This window comes from Boleophthalmus pectinirostris, unplaced genomic scaffold, assembly GCF_026225935.1.
Source record: "Boleophthalmus pectinirostris isolate CB_2022bp ecotype Guang Dong unplaced genomic scaffold, ASM2622593v1 HiC_scaffold_13, whole genome shotgun sequence".
Lineage (NCBI taxonomy): Eukaryota > Metazoa > Chordata > Actinopteri > Gobiiformes > Gobiidae > Boleophthalmus > Boleophthalmus pectinirostris.
Window position 1 is genome coordinate 2,617,956 of NW_026571036.1, and position 18,026 is coordinate 2,635,981.

Sequence of the window (18,026 nt, forward strand, 5' to 3'; positions counted from 1 at the left end):
TTTAGACCTGGTTTAGTCCTGCTTTAGCCCTGGTCTAATCTTGGTTTAGTCCTGGTTTAATCCTTTGTTTAGTCCTGTTTTTTTTTACACCTGATTTAGAGGATTAGCCCTAGTTTAGACCTGGTTTAGACCTGGTTTAGTTCTGGTTTAATCTGGGTTTAGAGTGCAGTAAAATTATTTTTGTATGCACAGTTAAACCAAACAAGGACTAAACCAGGACTAAACCAGAACTAAACCAGGACTAAACCAGGACTAAACCAGGACTGAACCAGGTCTAAACCAGGTCTAAACCAGGACTAAACCAGAACTAAACCAGGACTAAACCAGGACTGAACCAGGTCTAAACCAGGTCTAAACCAGGTCTGTAGAATCTGATTTTATCTTAATGTATGATAAGAGAAGGTGTCATGTTCTGTTGTTTTTGTCAGGGCGTGGTTTGACTGTAGGGGGCGTGGTTTGGCTGTAGGGGCGTGGCTTGGCTGTAGGGGGCGTGGTTTGGCTGTAGGAGGCGTGGTTTGGCTGTAAGGGGCGTGGCTTAGTCGTAGGAGGCGTGGTTTGGCTGTAGAATTGTCACAATAGCTGAATAGTTGAAACAGGTGAGGCTCTATCAGCGCACGGTGAGTCTGAGTTTTTATCTGAACTTAAAAAATAAAAAATATAAATATAAATATAAAAAATGTATTGTAAAAGTGATAAAGAATTCTGAAACTTCACCTGGATTTGAAACATTTGAACCAGTTTAGGTATATTTACTTTAGTTTAGGTTTATTTACATGTGTAAATAGTTTATTTATTTAAATTACTTTGGATTATTTGATGTAAATTTGATGTAAAAAACAAACAAACAAACAAACAAAAAAACAACAACTTTGACTCAATATTTTGGATTAAATATTTCTTGGTTTAGGTTTAGAGTCCTGGTTTAGTCCTGGTTCAGTCCTGGTTTAGTCATATTTGACTTTAAACAGAAACACAACGAAAGAAATCAGAGAAAATAAACTTAAGGAGTAAATAAATTTGATTCTGAGCGTTATTAAGTATTAATGAACATTATTTCACAGGTGAAATTCTGATTTCTCTCACGTCAACAAACAGATCATTTAACAAAAACAAACCAGCTGAAACTAAAACAAGTTTGAGCCGATCGATAAAATGTAATGTGGATTTTAGAACATGCCACAGAAAGGAATGAAAACAAAGACACAGCTGACACACAAGGTCAGCGGAGGGGAGGGCATCTGACACACGGGGAGAATGGTAAGAGTGAAGTGAGCAGAGTTTAATATTCTTGTGACCTGTTGGGGAATTTTAATTTACTTTTTGTCTTTTTCATGTGTAAATTTCTCACCATTTCTGCAGTATTAGAGATATTTGGATGATTCTTTCTTACAATTTATAGTGACAGGTCTAAACCAGGTCTAAACCAGGTCTAAACCAGGTCTAAACCAGGTCTAAACCAGGCCTAAACCAGGCCTAGACCAGGTCTAAACCAGGTCTAAACCAGGCCTAGACCAGGTCTAAACCAGGTAAACCAGAAACCAGGTCTAAACCAGGTCTAAACCAGGTCTAACCACCAGGCCTAGACCAGGTCTAAACCAGGCCTCCAGGTCTAAACCAGGTCTAAACCAGGTCTAAACCAGGTCTAAACCAGGCCTAGACCAGGTCTAAACCAGGTCTAAAACCAGGTCTAAACCAGGCCTAGACCAGGTCTAAACCAGGTCTAAACCAGGCCTAGACCAGGTCTAAACCAGGTCTAAACCAGGTCTAAACCAGGCCTAGACCAGGCCTAGACCAGGTCTAAACCAGGTCTAAACCAGGTCTAAATCAGGCCTAGACCAGGTCTAGACCAGGTCTAAACCAGGTCTAAACCAGGTCTAAACCAGGTCTAAACCAGGCCTAGACCAGGTCTAAACCAGGTCTAAACCAGGTCTAAACCTGGTCTAAACCAGGTTTAAATCAGGTTTAAATCAGTTCCAAACCAGGTCTACACAAAATTCAAAGAAATTAATGAGATTCTAATATTTGACTGTGGAGGGCGTGGTTTGTCCAGTAGAGGGCGTGGTTTGCCAGTAGAGGGCGTGGTTTGCCAGTAGAGGGCGTGGTTTGCCAGTAGAGGGCGTGGTTTGGCTGCGTTTGATTACATTCCGACTCTTGGACCTCACATTTGATGTCATGTTCGTAAGTGTATTATTCTGTTTCGTATGTGGGACTACGTGGATTCTGATTCTGATTATTCCCTCATTTTATGAAAACAATGACACTTTAATTCATTTAATTTTTAAATTTGCACTTTGGGATCCTTTGGGATCTTAAGGCTCATTAAATCAAGTATTTGTTCAGTGTTGGTCTCACCGCAACACGACTCCCAAACCCACAGGCAGTAGGATGTAACAATAACAGAAATATCGTGATATCGTATCGTCAAAGTTCTCATAATAATATCGTGAACCATCACAATATATCGAATTACAAGTCTGTTTACTTAAATTGAGAGTTACGGTGCAGAAATAGCTGAAAAAAGAGAGACGGAACTACATAGACCATGATCCTTTGCTCCATTCGTACCAATACTAATGCTCCATTAGCATTCTTGCTATAATCTGGCATATTTACACTGCAATGTTGTAGATGTTCATTAATATGCACTGTCCCTATTCAATAAATAAATAAATAAAATAAATTTCAGTGCAGACGACAAGAAGAAATAACAGTTCTAACACTTTTAACTCTTAGTTCTTTGGATTAAATCTTGTCAAGGTGTTTTAAAAGGAAAATGAAGCATCCTGACAGGTTTAGCTGTTTGCCTCCACAAAATATCACAATAAATATCGTATTGTGAGATGTACATCGTGAAAATATCGTACAGAGAGATTTGGATATTGTTACATCCCTAATTGTAAGCTTTCCCACGATATCGCAATAAATATCGTACCATGAGGTTCATACTGTGACGATATCGTATCATGAGACTCGGGTATCGTTTAACTCCTACAGGCAGTGATACAGATGCAGTAAAATACTGCAGTGATACGAGTGTCTGAAATTGTCATTTAAACACCAAAGTTTCCAAACACAATGAAAACACTTCACATTTACACGTCACAGTGGACGGAGGGTCTTGAATTCTGACTCGGAATCTTTGTTTGTTTGACTTTTTCCGCCACCGAGTTTTGAGTTGCACCGTCCCAGGAAAAGGGGCAACTTCCTCGGAAAATCGATTCAGAAGAATAATCGAACGCAGGAAAATATCTCAGGTGAAAACGTGGGACAGGTGAGACTGGCGGTGCACAGTTTTTAACAAAACTTTTATCAAACTGAAAAAAGAAAAATCTGTGAAAAAAAATTCTGAACCTTCACCTGGATTTGAAATATTTAGACCAGTTTAAGGTAATTTACTTTGAGTCTTACTTTTTTTTTTTTTGAGATTTACTTTTGATTTATTGAGATTATTTGATTTCCTGTAAAAAAAAAAAGACTGAATTCAATATTTTGTCCTTCCTGTTTCTCAATTTAAGTTAAGTTTTTCATATTTGACTTTAAACGGAAACACAACAAAACAAGTCAAAGAAATGAATCTTTGGAGTGAATAAATCTGATGTGGACGTTGTTTTTTCACAGGTTGAATTATGATTTCTCTGATGTTTGAAAATAAAACTTCAGTTGATTCTAAAACAAGTTTCAACCTGTCAATAAAAATAGAAAGTGCAATCTATCGCACGCCACAGAGAGGAATGTGGACAGACCTGATGCCAACACACAGGGAGGGCATCTGATATGTTTGTCTTGTCTTTTTCAGGAGGATGGAGGACGCTCCTCTGGACACAGATGAACCTTCTGTGTCTCTCAGGTCAGTCTCTTTAAGATGGTTCCTTGGTTGGATGGTTCCAAAAATGTTTTCTTAATGTGTAACCTCTGACCTCTTTGTGACCACTCTCTGACCTCTCTCTGCAGGGACCATAGAACTATAATAAAAAATAAATAATATCTGTAGGTGAATACAAGATGTGTTGTTTTCAGTGGCCTTTGCTCATTGGGGCATCGCGCCAATAAAGATTTTTACTTCCTCATTCCTTGTTGAATATTTGCCTTACGCCGCAAAACGTGACGTCAGAAACATGCAGCTCTGAAAAATCTGAGCGAGAGCTGCTAAATCAGAGCGAGTGCTGCTAAATCAGAGCGAGTGCTGCTAAATCAGAGCGAGTGCGGGCTCAGAGTGGGGCGAGGCTAAGTCTTACAAAGCGAACTTTTACGAGCTTTGAAGATTTAAACAGTTTAAAAAGCGAATATTGTAAAAATACAAAAGAATCTCTACAAAATCCAGCCTTTATGAAAGCTGGATGTCCTGTCAGCTGAACACGGGCAGATTGATTTCATAAAAAATGCATTGTGCTCTATGGGAGAATTCTTTCTGGGCCGAAGCTTCCGAGAGCAGAAATACCTGGAGCGGCCACTAATTAATCGGCGAGAGGGAGCGTGTCCATGGCAGAGATACAGACCAGTCAAAACCTGGGCCCAGCTCTCAGTCTTTAAACTCCTGAATTCTTCAAACAGAAGGACCAGACTGGAACCAGGTGAGGACTCGATCCAAACCAGACTGGACCAGATCACCAAAAACACCAAACAGTGCAGTGCATCGCTCTGTCCTCTGAGATACAAGATTCTCATATTAAAGGAGCTTAAGATGTTAATTAAGATGGCCTGAACCAACGCCCCAAAAAATTGGCAATAGATTTGGCATGAATCAATTGAACATTTAAGAGAACAGATTTTGAGTAATGTCAGTTCTGATACTCAAAGGTAAATCAGAGGCGTGATTTGGCTGTGGCGTGTCATGTCTCAGGTGAACAGCTTGGACAAGCTGAGACTCTGTGGACATACTGACTTGTCAAAGTCTGATCCCATCAGATCTCAGAGGCTCAGCAGGACTGGGCCTGGTTAGTACTTGGATGGATCTGATTCTGAGCTTATGATTTCTCTGATGTTGACAAGTGTTATATTTAACAAACACAAAACTTCATTTGGATTTAAAACAAGTTTAAACCTGTCAATAAAAATAAAATGTTTTTCCTGTCAATAAAAATAAAATGTTTTTCCTGTCAATAAAAATAAAATGTTTTTCCTGTCAATAAAAATAAAATGTTTTTCCTGTCAATAAAAATAAAATGTTTTTCCTGTCAATAAAAATAAAATGTTTTTCAGGAGGATGAAGAGCTCTGTGAAAGTGTCGATCCAATACAAAAGTGGACATCCGTCTCTGTGTCTAAGGTGAGTATTTTTCTGATGTTTCCTGCAAACACCACAAATATTCAGACTGGAGCCCCAACAGGGCGTAGGGCCAATTATCATCTACTGTCTTAACAGATGCACCAGCATCAATGCAGTAACCAAACACACACCATTTTTGTGACTTCTGAAATGAAATGAAGTCAGTGGGAAGTCACTAGGAGACCAAGGCTCATCATTCCCCTTAACCTTCTCCACAGTGACATGAGGAAGGTCGAAAGTCATACCTAACCATAACAGTCACTATTGACTGGCATTGAGTGTTTGATAAGGGAAGAGCGCTTGGGGCGAACAATAACAATTAGGCCGCTGTCGCGGCTCACGGGCGATGCCAGCGTGCCATGTCAGCGGGCTCCAGTCACTGACATGAGTGCCAGTCTGTGTGTTTGGAAGGGGGAGAGCGCTTCACGCTCTGTTTCCGTGCGAACAATAACAATAGGCCCTACGCCACCCATGGCGCTCAGACCTAATTACAATCATAGTTAAATACAGGATGATTATTGGTCTCTATAAAAACTGGACACTTATCTGTATATGAGTGGATCCTGACGTATCACCTGCTGCTATGTTCACATAACAGCAGGGAAATGATTTATAACAACACAAACCTCCCCCCTACTGTTACCCTTCCCCTCCTGCTATTGTCTCCGGAGGGTAAAACGGTTGGTCTGATGGGTTTTGCAGTCACAGTTGCCTGTTTGGACAGTTTGGCTCCCTTCTGGTGCTCATGTCCTTCTGTGCTGTGCTCATGTACTTATCCATGTGATCCTCTAGCATCACTGCTGCTGAAGTGTAGATCAGCTCATTGGTTTCAGTGATGGTTGTGGTGGGATTCGCTCTCAGTGGTGCATTCACATCTTCTAGGAGACTTTCAGATGGTACTTCACTTTGCCTCTGTAACTGCAGCATTTGTGTTGTACCTCGTCAATCTCTAGTTGTGATGCAGTTGCCGTTTGTGGATGTTGGAACACTGAGTTACTAGTTGTTTGGCCGTTAGCCTGGACTGTTGGTATCAAAGTGACCATTTCTCCCATATCCTGATATATCCATGTTTACCTATATATCTATATCTATGTCTATCTATCTATCTATCTATCTATCTATCTATATAGATAGATAGATAGATATGGGATGCAATGAAATTCTATATAATATTGAATGGTTTGATACTGGTGTCACGATTCGATACACTCGTCGATACTCATGTCACTCCAGGCCTCTGTGTTATTATTTATTTTGGTCCCAAAGAAAATCAGTTCTCTTGGCGTCCTCCTCCGATGCAGCAGAAAACAGCTCCATGGGGACTTACATCTGAACTATTCTAACAGAGGAGAGTTTGATCTTTCACTCACTTTTTGTTTTATGTTGATAGACTCAGAAATGATAAAGAAATTCACTTTTAAATTTTTTAGAATCAATTTTGGCTTCACATTGGCTTTAATCAAATGGACTCGTATATGCGCTCCCACCGCGACTCACGATATACGTGATCTTTTACTCAGGCTCTGTCTCATAAATTTTACTCAGAAAACGTCTGTGAGACATTTCTATGTGATATAACAAAGTTTGAGTGTCCAGAAAGAGGATGGGAGAGCACAGTTTGTCACAGACTGTAGGGGGCAGTGTGGGAGGAGCTACGTACTGTCTCTGCTGGAGGGGGCGGAGCCAAGGACACAGACGTGTAACGCAGAGAGTCTCAAGAGGAAACAGAGAGGTCTTCAGGAAGCCCACACACATGGACCAGTACCTGCTTTTTGATTCTCACCACCCACTGCAGCACAAACTTGGAGTTATTCAGCCACTACAACACAGGGCTCAAGTGTTTCCTACAAGCACAGGGGGAAAGGAGAAAGAAGAACAACATGTGCAGAAAGTCCTCTCTGTTTGCGGAGATCCAAAATGGGCCTTCAACAAAACCAAGAGAACTAAAAAACAGGACAACAGAGAATCTGAACCCAGGAGAAAGGGGGTAACTATTCCGTACATGGCTGATGTTTCTGAAAAACTACAGAGGATTTTCAGACAACATGAGATCCTGGTCTATTTCAAACCTACAAACACTTTAACAGAAACTGGTCCAACCCAAAGGACAAAACACCGAGTCACAAACAAAGCAATGTGGTCTACTTCATTCAGTGCAGTGAGGACTGCAGTGAACGCTGCACTGGAGAAACTAAACAGACACTTCACAAGAGGATGAACCAACACAGACGAGAGAACAACACAGGACCACAGTCTAATGTACATCTCCACTTAAAAGCCACGGGCCACTCGTTTGAGGAGAGCGAGGTACAGATTTTAGCCAGAGAAAAGAATTGGTTTGAGAGGGGAGTGAAAGAAGACATTTTTGTTAAGAAAGAGAATCCTTCTCTAAACAGACATGGAGACCTCAGACACCAACTATCTCCTATTTACAACTCCATCCTCAAACCTAAATCAAAACTAACAAGAGAACAACAGGTGTAGTCAGGTCAGGTCCAGAGGTGAGGGAGCACAATTATGGACATGAATTGTTCTGATAATTAGACCCCCACACCCTGTACAGGTCTATAGGCCGAACTAACAAACAGAAACTGTAAACAAGTAGGTGTGTGAGTTTCAGTTAGTCAGCTCCTCCCTGCAGATAGAAGGAAGTGTCCACCAGCGTCTGACCAGAACTGAAGAAGCAGCTTGGATGAACTGTGAAACAGATTCAACCAAACTAACTTTTGTCCAGTCGTCAAACAGAATTTTCTCCTCGAAATGGATTCTACCTGGACGACTGAGGGATCCTTCACACGTAATGCTATGTGCTTTAAACCAACTTCATTTGGTAAAATCTAGTATGGAATTATATGTGGGCAGTGGTCTGATTATGAAGCAAGTATCTGGTTAAAAAGGGTTTAAGATTTACAGAAATTGCTTTTCTGTAGGAAATAGTCTTCATGTTTTACACTCAAAATGATTATTTTTTGAAACATTAACTTTGTTTTAAGCTCTGACACAAACTCCAGACCTGACCCTGTTCCAAGAGGAATGTCGATCAAGAGCGACTCCTCCATGAGGAAAGCCCTTTTCTTCAATAAAGAACCCTTCTCAGCCAATCAGAGGTGAGACCAGACCACATTTTACCAAATTAAATTACATATCTCCAATGTGCATTTGTAAATGCAAAAATCTAAGGTTCAGCCTCTTTAAAAATGGATTAATTCACTTTTAAAATGAAGACACCTGAAACTGTTTTGTTCAATTAGCTTTTCTGGCCTGAATGCTTTATTGACTGGACAGTTCAAAGGTAGCAACAAGATCACTGAGATGGTCCCAAGGCAAAGGACAAATTTTCTCATGGGGACAATAAGTCTCAATTAACCTCAACCTGTTATAATATGAGATGGGGTGAGACAGGATAGAAACATTCAGCAGCAGACAGTAAAGGCCTGGAAGCAAACCCTAAATCACTCCACCACTGAAAAACACCACAGACTCAACAAACTCAACAAACAAGTCTTCTCAGCTTAAACTGTCTTCACTATGAAACTAACCACTTAACTTTGTTTTAAGCTTTGTGGCAGAATCCAGACCTGACTCTGTTCCCAGAGGAATGTCGATCAAGAGCGACTCCTCCATGAGGAAAGCCCTTTTCTTCAATAAAGAACCCTTCTCAGCCAATCAGAGGTGAGAACAGACCACAATTTAATCATTTAAATTAGGTATTTAAATTATGTATCTGTATCTTTTGCGGGAATCCCATCATTTCAGTGAAGATGTGAAAAGTTAGATTTGAGTAAAATGTTCAATGTTCTTGTGACCAGAAAGTCACACAGCACTGATTCTCTAAAGGTTTGAACGACTTTGAAGTCCAGATAGAACTTATTTGCTGTGAAATCTGCCACCTCATGCAAAATAATACAACCTCAAAGACCGTGGCAGTGGTCTTCTGGAATAAGGTGAATAAATGGGGAGAGGAGGGTACAGACATTTGAAAGTGAACCAACCACACATGTGGCACATCTTAAACCACCACACCACCACATGCACCACTGTACTCATTCTAATCTGTTCAGCTCAAACTGTTTTCACTACACAGCTAACCACCTTTAATGCTAATAAGTAGTTATAACATAATTTATACACCAGGGCTGGGGAGTCCCAAAGGGTTTCAAAAAGCCTGAATGCAAAACATATCATAGATGGTATTCCACAAATTAATTAAGCTTTTCTGGCTCCTCTCCTGTTTAGTCACATTATTAAAAACATCATAAGCTCAGTGATGTTGGTCAGTTGGTCTGGACTTCTCACTTTGATCAGAATAAGGTTTATTTCTTTCAACGTCTTGAGGCCTAAACTGCAGATGGAGCAAGTTTTAGCTCAGGATAAGCCTGGATTTGTTAAGCCACTTCGATGGAACACCTCCTCCATACAATTCTTTATTGACTATTCTGTTTTTACAAATGTCAGAGAACTCTGCTGCTGATGAGAGGTAACATTTAAAAAGGACTTTTTTTTTTTTTACTTTTTAATTTCACAGAATTCAGAGATTAAACTGTACCTATGTTTTCAGCAGTTTTGAAGAGACACGCCCACAGCTTCAGCACAGTGACTGTGATAGTGGATTTGTTTTTAAGGTGAGAGAAAGATAAAAAAAAAACAACAAAAAAAAAACTTGGCTGCACTTGAGTGATTCTCATTCTCTTATGTTACAGAAACTCGAGGAATGCATTGTAAGTTTTGTGCGAAATGAGCTGAGAAAGTTACAGCAAGTTCTAATGGCAGAGGGACCAGAGTCTTTGGCACTCATGGAGGATGATGATGCAGGAATTAAAGAGGCCTTTCTGAAAATCGCACTGAGCTTCCTGAAAAGTTTGGAGCAGGACGAGATCGCTGACCATCTGCACAACAGTGAGAGGCTTCAGTTTGAGATCTGTTATGACTCTTTATGTCAGTGTGTGATTTCTTATTTTCATTTCTGTTCCAGGACAATGTGCTTCCAAATGTCAACGTGAAATGAAGTCTGATCTGCAGCAGAGGTTCAGTCGAGTGTTTGAGGGCGTGGCTAAAGCAGGAGACTCCGCCCCCCTGACCCAGATCTACACAGAGCTCTACATCACAGAGGGCGGAGCCTCAGAGGTCAACCAGGAACATGAGGTCAGACTCATGGAGACGGCGTCCAGGAGACCGGCCGCTCCAGAGACCATCACATGTGAAGAGCTCTTTAAACCCCGCCCACATTCACCACAGCCAATCAGGACGGTGCTGACGAAGGGCGTGGCCGGCGTGGGGAAAACAGTGCTGACTCAGAAGTTCAGTCTGGACTGGGCTGAAGGCCGGGCCCACCAGGACCTCCAGCTGCTGTTCCCCTTCACTTTCAGAGAGCTCAATGTGCTCAGAGACACACAGTTCAGCCTGGTGGAGCTGCTGCACCACTTCTTCAGTCCATCCAAAGATCTCAGCAGCTTCCAACAGCTCCAGGTGCTCTTCATCTTTGACGGTCTGGACGAGTGCAGACTTCCTCTGAACTTCAAACAAGCCCGGGTCCTGAGCGACCCCACAGAGTCCGCCTCAGTGCAAGTGCTGCTGGTGAACCTCATCAGGGGGAAGCTGCTTCCCTCCGCTCTCCTCTGGATAACCACGCGCCCCGCCGCGGCCAATCAGATCCCTGCTGAGTTCATCTCCATGGTGACAGAGGTCAGAGGGTTCACCGACCCCCAGAAGGAGCAGTACTTCAGGAAGAAACTCAGAGTCCAGGCCACAGCCGTCATCTCCCACATCAAGAGCATCCGCAGCCTCCACATCATGAGCCACCTGCCGATCTTCTGCTGGATCCTCTCCACAGTTCTACAGAAGCTTCTGGAACAAACAAAAGAACCAGAGCTGCCCCGGACTCTCACACAGATGTACGTCCACTTCCTGGTGGTGCAGGCCAAAGTCCAGAACATCAAGTATCACCAGGGATCAGGGGAGGACCTTCACTGGACTCCAGAGACCAGGGAGATGGTGAAGTCTCTGGGAAAAGTGGCCTTTGAGCAGCTGCAGAAAGGAAACCTGATCTTCTACGAGAGTGACCTGAGCGAGTGTGGGCTGGACGCTGCAGCGGCCTCACGGTACTCTGGAGTGTTCACACAGGTCTTTAGAGAGGAGCCAGGTCTGTACAAGGACAAGGTCTACTGCTTCATCCATCTGAGTGTGCAGGAGTTTCTGGCTGCTCTTCACGTCCATCAGACCTTCACTGAGTTTGGGGTCAATCTGCTGACGGTCAAAACACCTTCAGTCTTCTCAGAAGTATTCAAAAGTAAATCTAAACTATCAGGTCTCCACAGCTCTGCAGTGGATGAGGCCTTACAGAGTCCAAACGGACACCTGGACCTGTTCCTGCGCTTCCTCCTGGGGCTGTCTCTGCCGACCAATCAGAAGCTGCTGCAGGGTCTGCTGACTCACACAGGAAGTGGCTCAAGGACAAATCAGAAGACAGTAAAGTACATCAAACAGAAGCTGAATGAAAAGGGTCTGTCTGCAGAGAGAAACCTGAACCTGCTCCACTGTCTGAACGAGCTCAATGACCAAAGTCTGCTGGAGGAGATACAGAAGAAGATGAGAGAAGGACATCTCTCTGATAGAGACATGTCTCCTGCTCTGTGGTCGGCCCTGTCCTTCCTCTTACTGTCCTCAGACTCAGACCTGGAGGAGTTTGACCTGAGGAAATACCAGGCCTCAGAGAACGCTCTCCTGGGTCTGCTGCCGGTGGTCAAAGCCTCCACCAAAGTCCTGTGAGTCCAGACTGTTTTTAAACTCTTGTGTGGAGGTTCTAGTCTCTAATGTCCCTCTCTGTCCTCAGTCTTTGTGGCTGTGGTCTGTCTCCTCACAGCTGTGCTCCTCTGGCCTCAGTCCTCAGCTCCTCCAGTCTCACACATCTGGATCTCACCAACAACGACCTCCAGGACTCAGGAGTGGAGCGGCTGTGTTCTGGACTGAAGAGCGCCCCCTGCAGACTGGAGACGCTCAGGTGAGATGCTCCCATGATGCACTCTGCCCCCTTGTGTCCACATGAGTGTAACTGTGTGTCTTTAGTCTGTCTGGATGTCTGGTGTCAGACGGGGGCGGCGCTGCTCTGGCCTCAGCTCTGAGCTACGGCGTCTTCCACCTCAGGAAGTTAGACCTGAGCTACAACCATCCAGGACCCTCTGCAAAGCTCCTGACCGCGCTACGGAACCAGCGCCCCCTGCTGTCTGTCAGGTGAGACCCCCCCCGCCCCCGTCAGTCTGTCAGGTGAAGGTCCTGGTCTCTGGTCTAAACTGGACTTGTGTGTTTCAGGTTGGATCCTGCTGGACAGCGCTGGATGGTCCCAGGTCTGAGGAAGTGTGAGTTTGATTTTATTTGATTTACACATTTATAATTATAATAATTTAACTTTCATCACATCGGATGTTTTTGTGTTTCAGACGCCTGTGACGTTTCTCTGGACCCAAACTCAGCTCACAAATGTCTCCTTCTGTCTGACGACCATCGCACTGTGACCTGTGTGGACGAGGACCAGGAGTATCCAGATCATGAGGACAGGTTCACAGACCAGACTCAGGTCCTGGGCTCCTCCGGCCTGACGGGGCGCTGTTACTGGGAGGTGGACTGGAGCGGGGCCTGGGGGGTTGACATAGCAGTGAGTTACAGAGGGATCAAACGGAGCGGAGAGGAGAGTGGGTTTGAGCTCAGTAATCAGTCATGGAGTCTGGAGGTCCATAAAAGAAAGAGTTCTTTCTATCGTAAAGGGCAAAAACAAAAACTCTCCTCTCGCATCTCCTCAAACAGAGTGGGCGTGTTCCTGGACACTGAGGCTGGAGTTCTGTCTTTCTATCAGGTCCTGTGTGGTGGAAAACTGTTTCACATCCGCACGTTCTGCTGCTCCTTCACTGAGCCTCTGTTTCCAGGGTTTGGACTGTTTCCTGGTTCTAAAGTGACTCTGAATGCACAGCACCCTCTAGAGGACAGATCTGAACACTGAAATGGGTTTCATTCATGAGATCCAGAACTGTGTGTCTGCCCTGCAGTTTGGGAGCTCCCAGGAGAACGTCTTTACATCCTTCCTCTTCTCACTTTACACTGCAAACTTCAGACAAAGCAAGGACAGCTGTGTCCTGCAGAAGTTCTGTGACGACTCTGCCATCGTCAGTCTCATCACGGATGACGGCACAAAGTACAGAGCACTAACACAGGACTAACACAGGACTAACACAGGACTAACACAGGACTAACACAGGACTAACACCGGACTAACACAGGACTTTGTGGACCAGTGTCAGCAGAACCACCTCTTCATCAACACCTGGAAGAGCAAGGAGATGGTGGTGGACTTCTGCAAACACAGAACTTCTACATTGAGAAAGTGGACTCATACAAGTACCTGGAGGTTCATCTGTACAACAAACTGGACTGAACTCACACTACAGATGCACTGTACAGGAAAGACCAGAGCAGCTCTTCCTCCTGAGACTGAGGGGCCAGTCCTGACGATATTCTGCCCCTCTGTGGTGGAAACAAACTCGTGTATGGTGCGGTCGGCTGGAGGAGCAGGATCACAGAGAGCGAGAGGAAGAAGTCATCAAGAAGTCCAGTTCCATCCTGGGCTGTCCTCTGGACTCAGTGCTGGAGGTGGGAGACAGGAGGGTTTCAGTGATGTTTCAGTGAGGTTTAGAAGCTCTTTCCATCCTGCTGCTGTCAGACAGTACAATGAAAAATGCCCTGAACATGTTTTATTCACCTGCAGTGATCAAGTACAATACTGTGTGAGATACAGTCCACCCAAGTCACTTTACGTGCTCTTTGTTTATTTACTGTGTCCATATGGTTGTAAAGAACCACAGTTATAGAAACTTATTGTGCAAATACAATAATCACAATGAAGTCACTTTACTGTTTATTCTTGTTCATGTACTGCACTGTTCACAGCCACAGTCAGAGACACTTCCTGTGTTGAAGCCTTACAGCTTTACTCTGTGGACAGTGTTGTGTTTTTTCTGTTGTAAATCTTTATAGGATAATTTTTCTTGATCTTGTTTTTAATCACATTTTTCTGCTGTTCTTGATATTTTTGTTGCACTGTAATTTGCACACTGTAATTTCCTCTTTGAGGGACAAATAAAAGTTTATTTTATTTTTTTATTTTTTATTATTGCTTATTATCAGATTTCTGTTTAGGACCATTTGAACTCAAAATCTGTCATCACGATCAGGACTGAACAAGACAAGTCAAAAACAAGTCAAAGATGCAACGTCGTCCCCAAAAAAGGATCCTATATCCCCCTTTTTATCCCCAGGACTGTGCAGTTAATCAGATGTGTTTTTAATTTCAAATACTCACTAATCTGCAAATACATTGGATAAAATTAAAGCATTTAGTACAAGAAAAAGAAAATCATGGTTAACTTTTGTATCTGAAATAAGCGGCGTTCAGAATGAGTTTCCGTCTGTCCTCTGAGCTCTGACCAAACCTCAGCGTCTCTGGACTCAACACGACTCTGACTCTGCAGCACCACAAACATCAATCTTATTTTCCCCATTTGAGTTTACTCCTCCTTAAAAACAAATAAAATGACTCGTTTTAACATGAGGCGCAGTAGGATTTTAACCCCCCTGGAGACTGAAGCTGTTTCGATGTTTAGTTTGACTCAGGGGCACTCGACAGGGGTGTCCACTCTCCCTCCTTCTCTTCTCACTCTTGACTCTGCACTGCCACAAAACTCCAGTCCAAGAGTCCGAGTCCAAGGGTCTGAGTCCAAGAATCTGCTCCTCTGAAATGGATTTAATGACAGTGGAGCTCATTATTGACAAAGAATGAAAACTCAGAACGGTCCGTGTCCGTGAATTTCAATTAAGAACGAAAAACAATGAAATGGGAAAACAGTTTGTTAATTTTTCCGTTTTAGTGTCAAACAAAAAAATTGATTTTGGCGTTGACTTTTTGAATTCATAATCGAGGTGGAGCGAAGGATCGGGATTTTGTTTTGTTGTCGCTCACACAGAGATTGTTTTTTGATTGGTGTTATTTGAAATAAACTTTAAATGAAACATTGGAAATAGAGATCAAAATCAGTTTGTTTTTTTTCTTCAGAAAAATGAAATATTATACTTTTCCCTTTTTATTTCACTGAAATATTTCAAGTCTCATCCAAGAATAAACCAGGACTAAACCAGGTCTAAACCAGGTCTAAACCAGGACTAAACCAGGTCTAAACCAGGTCTAAACCAGGACTAAACCAGGTCTAAACCAGGTCTAAACCAGGTCTAAACCAGGACTAAACCAGGTCTAAACCAGGACTAAACCAGGACTAAACCAGGTCTAAACCAGGACTAAACCAGGACTAAACAGGACTAAACCAGGACTAAACCAGGTCTAAACCAGGACTAAACCAGGTCTAAACCAGGACTAAACAGGTCTAAACCAGGAAACTAAACCAGGTCTAAACCAGGTCTAAACCAGACTAAACCAGGTCTAAACCAGGACCAGGACTAAATCAAGACAAACCAGGACTAAACCAGGTCTAAACCAGGACTAAACCAGGACTAAACCAGGACTAAATCAAACCAGGACTAAACCAGGTCTAAACCAGGACTAAACCAGGACTAAACCAGGGTCTAAATCAGGACTAAATCAGACTAAACAGGTCTAAACTAAAACCAGAACTAAACCAGGTCTAAATCAGGACTAAATCAAGACTAAACAAGGACTAAACCAGGACTAAACCAGGACTGAACCAGGACTCAACCAGGTCTACCAGAACTAAACCAGGTCTAGACCAGGTCTAAACCAGGTCTACACCAGGACTAAACCAGGTCTAAACCAGGTCTAACCAGACTAAACCAGGTCTAAACCAGGACTAAACCAGGTCTAAACCAGGACTAAACCAGGACTAAACCAGACTAAACCAGGTCTAAACCAGGTCTAAACCAGGACTAAACCAGGTCTAAACCAGGACTAAACCAGGTCTAAACCAGGACTAAACCAGGTCTAAACCAGGACTAAACCAGGACTAAACCAGGTCTAAACCAGGACTAAACCAGGACTAAACCAGGTCTAAACCAGGACTAAACCAGGACTAAACCAGGACTAAACCAGGACTAAACCAGGTCTAAACCAGGTCTAAACCAGGACTAAAACAGGTCTAAACCAGGACTAAACCAGGTCTAAACCAGGACTAAACCAGGTCTAAACCAGGTCTAAACCAGGACTAAACCAGGTCTAAACCAGGTCTAAACCAGGACTAAACCAGGACTAAACCAGGTCTAAAACCAGGACTAAACCAGGTCTAAACCAGGACTAAACCAGGACTAAACCAGGTCTAAACCAGGACTAAACAGGACTAAACCAGACTAAACAGGTCTAAAACCAGGTCTAAACAGGTCTAAAACTAAACAGGTCTAAACCAGGACTAAACCACTAAACAGGTCTACTAAACCAGGAACTAAACAAACCAAACCAGGTCTAAACCAGGTAAACCAGGACTAAACCAGAACCAGACTAAACCAGGACTAAACCAGGACTAAACAGGTCTAAATAGACTAAACAAACCAGGTCTAAACCAGGACTAACCAGAACAAACCAGTCTAAATCAGGACTAAATCAGGACTAAAGGACCTAAACCAGGACTAAACCAGTACCAGAACTAACCAGGTCCAGGTCTAAACCAGGTCTAACCAGAACTAAACCAGGTCTAAACCAGGTCTAAACCTAAACCAGGTCTAAACCAGGTAAACCAGGACTGAACTAAACCAGGACTAAACCAGGTCTAGACCAGGTCTAAACCAGGACTAAAACCAGGTCTAAACCAGGACTAAACCACTAAACCAGGTCTAAACCAGGACTAAACCAGAAACCAGTCTAAAGGTCCAGGAACTAAACCAGGTCTAAACCAGGTCTAAAAGACTAAACCAGGTCTAACCAGGTCTAAACCAGGACTAAACCAGGACTAAACCAGGTCTAAACCAGGTCTAAACCACTAAACCAGGACTAAACCAGGACTAAACAGGTCTAAACCAGGACTAAACAGTCTAAACCAGGACTAAACCAGGTCTAAACCAGGACTAAACCAGGACTAAACCAGAAAACCAGGACTAAACCAGGACTTAAACCAGGTCTAAAAGATCAACCAGGACTAAACCAGGTCCAAACCAGGTCTAAACCAGGACTAAACCAGGCTAAACAGGACTAAACCAGGTCTAAACCAGGACTAAACCAGGTCTAAACCAGGACTAAACCAGGACTAAACCAGGTCTAAACCAGGTCTAAACCAGGACTAAATCAAGACTAAACCAGGACTAAACCAGGTCTAAACCAGGACTAAACCAGGACTAAACCAGGACTAAACCAGGTCTAAACCAGGACTAAATCAGTCTAAATCAGGACTAAATCAAGACTAAACCAGGTCTAAACCAGGACTAAACCAGAACTAAACCAGGTCTAAATCAGGACTAAATCAAGACTAAACCAGGACTAAACCAGGACTAAACCAGGACTGAACCAGGACTGAACCAGGACTCAACCAGGTCTACACCAGAACTAAACCAGGTCTAGACCAGGTCTAAACCAGGTCTACACCAGAACTAAACCAGGTCTAAACCAGGTCTAAACCAAGACTAAACCAGGTCTAAACCAGGACTAAACCAGGACTAAACTAAACCAGGACTAAACCAGGACTAAACTAGGACAGGTCTAAACCAGGACTAAACCAGGTCTAAACCAGGTCTAAACCAGGACTAAACCAGGTCTAAACCAGGTC

General features: G+C 43.1%; 2 protein-coding genes across 2 annotated transcripts in view; one reads left to right on the top strand and one right to left on the bottom strand.

Moving 5' to 3' along the window:
* LOC110173442 (unconventional myosin-VI-like) overlaps nucleotides 1–2,174 on the bottom strand; it is a 48,720-nt gene extending 46,546 nt beyond the window's left edge. The window contains exon 1 of the mRNA XM_055149749.1: nucleotides 2,028–2,174. Within this exon, the coding sequence (XP_055005724.1) occupies nucleotides 2,028–2,174 (147 nt within the window). The remainder of the gene's footprint in view (nucleotides 1–2,027) is intronic.
* A 6,124-nt stretch (nucleotides 2,175–8,298) lies between these two features.
* Nucleotides 8,299–13,255, top strand: LOC129407740 (NLR family CARD domain-containing protein 3-like). Its single transcript, XM_055149750.1, has 10 exons — nucleotides 8,299–8,372; nucleotides 8,824–8,937; nucleotides 9,824–9,887; nucleotides 9,966–10,161; nucleotides 10,238–11,421; nucleotides 11,482–12,026; nucleotides 12,095–12,262; nucleotides 12,328–12,492; nucleotides 12,571–12,617; nucleotides 12,699–13,255. The coding sequence occupies exons 1-10, from the start codon at nucleotides 8,299–8,301 to the stop codon at nucleotides 13,253–13,255; spliced, it is 3,114 nt and encodes a 1,037-aa protein (XP_055005725.1).
* The last annotated feature ends 4,771 nt before the right edge of the window (nucleotides 13,256–18,026 follow it).

What these genes read in the sequence shown, in the direction of transcription:
- LOC129407740 (XM_055149750.1), top strand. Translation starts at nt 8,299, where the DNA reads ATGTCGATCAAGAGCGACTCCTCCATGAGGAAAGCCCTTTTCTTCAAT. An exon ending in CGCTGACCATCTGCACAACA is followed by an intron (nt 10,162 to 10,237) that starts GTGAGAGGCTTC and finishes TTTCTGTTCCAG; the next exon opens with GACAATGTGCTTCCAAATGT. An exon ending in AAAGCCTCCACCAAAGTCCT is followed by an intron (nt 12,027 to 12,094) that starts GTGAGTCCAGAC and finishes CTCTGTCCTCAG; the next exon opens with TCTTTGTGGCTGTGGTCTGT.